Source organism: Octodon degus, unplaced genomic scaffold (assembly GCF_000260255.1).
Source record: "Octodon degus isolate 3935 unplaced genomic scaffold, OctDeg1.0 scaffold00011, whole genome shotgun sequence".
NCBI lineage: Eukaryota > Metazoa > Chordata > Mammalia > Rodentia > Octodontidae > Octodon > Octodon degus.
In genome coordinates this window covers 13,874,040-13,878,734 of record NW_004524587.1, presented here as the reverse complement: position 1 = coordinate 13,878,734, position 4,695 = coordinate 13,874,040, and the positions used below count along the sequence as shown (strand labels likewise).

At 44.9% G+C, this 4,695-nt stretch overlaps 1 protein-coding gene across 2 annotated transcripts in view; it reads left to right on the top strand.

The window, feature by feature from the left end:
* Positions 1 to 4,695, top strand: part of Slc7a6 (solute carrier family 7 member 6) — a 40,296-nt gene that overhangs the window by 12,701 nt on the left and 22,900 nt on the right. For both annotated transcript variants that reach the window (XM_023709375.1, XM_004625838.2), the window contains exon 2: positions 722 to 1,280. In XM_023709375.1, coding sequence (XP_023565143.1) covers positions 722 to 1,280 — 559 coding nt within the window. The remainder of the gene's footprint in view (positions 1 to 721; positions 1,281 to 4,695) is intronic.

Genomic DNA, 4,695 nt, shown 5'->3' with positions numbered 1-4,695 from the left:
GTTGATCTTCCTGCCTCAGCTTCCTGAGTGCTGGGATTACAGATATGTGCTACTGTGCCAACAAGGTATATTTTTGTGAAGATTATCTCCTTGGTCCAATTTCTGCAACAGCAGTATACTCCTGTTGTCTTAACCCTCCTCTCCACCTGCCTATGTTCTTTGCTGGCCAGTGAGAGGTTGCAGCTATATCTGTGTATGGTGGGCACTGGCAATTTTTTTTTTTTTATTTTTTTTTTTTTATGTTTTGAGTGCTGAGTCCCTCTTTGTATTAGAACTGAGTGAACAGCATTACTTCGCATGGATAATGAGAGGCCTTTCAGGCAAATGAGTGGTTTGTACTGCTGCAGGGACTCAGGTCTTCTCTGCAGGGCAGGTTTGTGGGTTTTAAGCTGGGACAAGGACAGTAAAATCAGTGCTTATGTAGAATCTGTAAGCTGTGGACTGACCCAGTGAGTGCCAGGCTACTTTAGGCAGTAAGACAGATACTTTGATGGAAGTCATCATCAGATCATGTGTGAGCTTTCATGATTTTTTCTCCTCAGGAGCAGTGGAGTTCTGTATCTCCCTGTTTACTGTGGCAGGAACTTAGACAAGCCTATTGTATTGCATGTGTGGCATGTTGTCCCTCAGCGGAAGCAGGCAAGTATCTGCCTGCCTGGTGTCTAAACCAGAGCTTTACCGGTTCCTGCCCTAGATGAAACATATTTGTTTTCTTTGCCAGGTTGCAGTAAACACGGGTGTGCTGGAACTATTTGCCATGGAAGCCAAGGAGACTGAGAACCCCCTGCCCACCTACCATCTCCTCCCTGGTGCCAGTCAGCCCAGAGTGGAAGAAGATGTCACCTTACCACCTGCAGGGTCCCCAGAAACTATGCAGCTGAAGAAGGAGATCTCCCTGCTGAATGGAATTAGCCTGGTGGTGGGCAACATGATTGGCTCAGGGATTTTTGTCTCTCCCAAGGGCGTGCTGCAGTACACTGCCTCCTATGGGTTGTCACTGGTTGTGTGGGCTATTGGTGGACTCTTTTCCGTTGTGGGTGCCCTTTGTTATGCAGAGCTGGGGACCACCATCACCAAGTCAGGGGCCAGCTATGCTTATATTCTCGAGGCCTTTGGGGGCTTCATTGCCTTTATCCGTCTGTGGGCCTCACTGCTGATTGTTGAGCCTACCAGTCAGGCCATCATCGCCATTACCTTTGCTGACTACATCATCCAGCCCTCCTTCCCCACCTGTAATCCCCCATACCTGGCCTGCCGTCTCCTCGCTGCTGCTTGTGTGTGTAAGTATGGGGGCTCAGTGTGGGAGGGCACATAGGCGCTGTCATAGTGATGCGGGAGCCTTATTTTACTTTATTTTTTTGGCAGAACGGGGGATTGAGCTCAGATCCTTGTGTTTGCCAGTCAAGCGCTTATCCTACTGAGCCATCTCCCCGGCCCGGGAGCCTTATATTTGAATAATTTGTTTTGCACTGTGGGGGGGGTGCTCTTACCCTTTGAAGTAATTTCACCGAAGTCATTTGCTTCTGGAGTTGAGTAAGCATAAAGTATGGGGATGAGAAAAGTTTCTTTCTGTTCATGGCTTTTGGTCCATTTACTCTGGGTGTTCCCTGAATTTTTTTCACCACTCTTGACAGGGTTGGTATATGTCTTATATCAGGTCTTTTTTGTTTTGGCCAGGTATTTGATTAGTGTCAGTATCACTAGATACTTAACTCAGAGAGGGATGTCAGTGTTAAGGCCTTTATTATGTATTTATTTATTTATTTATTTATTTTTGTTTTTTGTTTTTTGTGGAACCGGGGATTGAACTCAGATCTTTGCGTTTGCCAGTCAAGTGCTTATCCTACTGAGCCATCTCCCCGGCCCCCTTATTATTTATTTTTAACAAAGGGTTATTTTCACATCCCTGTTTCTCATTTTAAACCAGTTTGAAGGCATCTGTGAGCAGATAGGTTCCTAGACTGTGGAAGTCCCTCATCTCTCAGCCCTCAAGAGCCCTCCTTTTTGCCACTGCCTCTCTATAGCCTGGTAAAAGTAGCAGGCATCACACCATAATGGCTTTTTCACATTGGTGTTTTAAACTTCTTTAGAAGGCTAGGGGTGGTGTTGCACACCTGTAATCCCAGCACTGAGGAAACTGAGGTAGGAGGGTTGCCATGAGCTTGAGGCCAGCCTGGGCTACATAGTTGCAGGGAACCCTTTTTGGTCCTTCTTGGTCCAGGGCTTTACTCTTACAATTGAACTTTTAATTAGACAAAATAGGTCTAAAATGAGATTTATAATAAAGGCCATTTGATATTTGGTACAGAGTCTCGCTATGCAGCTCAGACTTGTAGTGATCCTCCTGTCTCAGCCTCCCCAGTGCTGGGATTACAGGCGTATGCCACCATGCCCAGTTTCGCTGGTTCCTGGGCTAGCATGCCATGTGGTACCAGGGATTGAACCCAGGTCCTTGTGCTCACCAGGCAGGCACTTGGACTGCCAGGTTAACCTCCCAGCCCCAGATGGGTTTTAAAAGCCAATTTTTTTTTTTTTTTTTGTATAGGGAATTAAACTCAGGTTCTCACACATGCAGCACATGCTCCACCATTGAGTTATACCTCCAGCTACAGACAAATCTTTATATTTACCCCTAATGCTTTCTCAGAGGCTTCAATTAAAGAAAGTACCTAAATATCTCTAAAATAAATGAATTCACAATATTTTTATTTTTTATTTTCAGTTTTTGGAGATAGGGTCTCACTATACAGTGCAAGTTGGCCTTGAACTTCTTTTGTAGTCTAGGATGTCCTTGAACTCAGAGCAGTCCTGCCTCAGCCTCCTCAGTTTTGGGATTATAGGCATATGCTGCCATGCCTGGCACACAGTATTTTTAAAGTGTAATACATTTAGATATAGTAACTGTACATGGTTTTGAAATGAATTAAAAGTTACCTTAAATCATAAAAAAAGAGAATGGTTCAACTTATTGGAAGACTGTATAAAGAAGTTATAGCCATGAGAGGGTAGATTAAAATTCCATTCAGAACAGAGGGTTCAGGATGTCTCCATGCAATAAATACAGGGCAGAGGCCGGCACTGGCCCACAAGTGGACTGTTAGGCCCATATGGTGTTTTAGTCAATTTTTTTAAAAGGCATTATTATTATTATTATTTGTCTTTTGTTTATTTATTTGGTACAGGGTCTCACTATGCAGCAGGGCCAGCACAGCATGTTGTACCAGGGATCAAACATAGGTCCTTGCGCTTGCCAGGTAGGCGCTTAGACCACTGAGCTATCTTCCCAGCCCATAGTCTGTTTTGTTTTATTTTGCTTAGCAGGGCTGGGTCTTGAATCCATTGCCCTGTGCATGGTAGGCCAGCACTCTACCACTGAGCAATATCCCAGTCCTCTACATAGTATTTTAAATAATTTTTTGTGGGAGAGGTGCGTTGGCTCAGGCTGCCTTCAGGGCAGGTCTGGTAAGGAATGTGGAGCTGGGGATCAAACTGCGTTTTCCTGCGTCTGCCTGCATTTGCCAGAGCAGGCACCTAAACAACTGAGCTAACCTGCAGGCCCCCAATAATTTTTAATTAGTTGCCAACGTTTTAGAAATCAGGGCTTACCCTTTAGAAATCAGAAGCTGTGGTAACCTTGTACCGAATTTCCTGGGTGTTGCAATCAGCTGGATTTTAGTAGCTGTTCTGTAAATTTCTCAGAGAAGTTGGGTGTGGTGGGGCATGCCTGTAGTCCTGTTGCTCAGGAGACTGAGGCAGGAAAAATCACTGAGAGTTCAAGGCCAGCCTGGGCTATGTAGTAAGTTCAAGGTCAGCTTGAACTACAAAGCAAGACCTTGTCTCCAAAATGACAAACAATACAAAAAAATTTTTCCGGAGAGATGTAAAAGAAACATCTGCTTTGCCACTGAGAGAGCAGGGCTCAGACTGGGGGTATAGCTCACCAGCACAGTGCCTACTTGGCAAGCATGAAGTTGTGCGTTTGATTCACAGTACCACACACACACACACACACAAAGAACTGAGTGGGTACCAGTGGTCTGAACAGTTACTCAAAAGTCTTGCTTGGCAAGTAAAAGAGTTACTAGGGGTTACTTACACAATGGGGACAGCTTATGGGCTGCAGCAATACTGAAGTCGCCTACCTTTCCTTTGCTAAGTGATTGCTTTTGTGTGGTTTTAATTAAAATAGCAAAAACAGGATCAAAAACAAGAAGAATCCTTGGGAACAATCCTGTGCGCCTGTTCCCACTCCACCCTTCTGGGGAGCTCAGCAGATCTCGGCAAGCACTGTCATGCCGCAGTGGTGTGCTGCAGTCTCGCACCAGCCTCCTCACTACAAAATGGAGTTACTTGGGGTTGTTTTGTTTTGATTTTTGATTTTTTTTTTTTCTTTTTGTGAGACAGGGTCTCACTATGTAGTCTAGGCTGGCATTGAACTCACTGTGTAACCCAGGATGTCCTTGATTTCATGGTGATCCTCTTGCTAGAGCCACCTAAGTGCTGGAATTACAGGCCAGTGCCGTCACATCAGGTGAAAATGAAGTACTTTGGCTAGGGTTCAAAGGATCATTTTTCCTGCACTGTTACTTCCTTTAAATAGAGTGTCCTGGGCCAGAGATATAGCTCACTAGTGTAAGTGCCTGCCTGGCAAGTACAAGATCCTGAGTTCTATCCCTGGTACCACCAAAAAAAAAA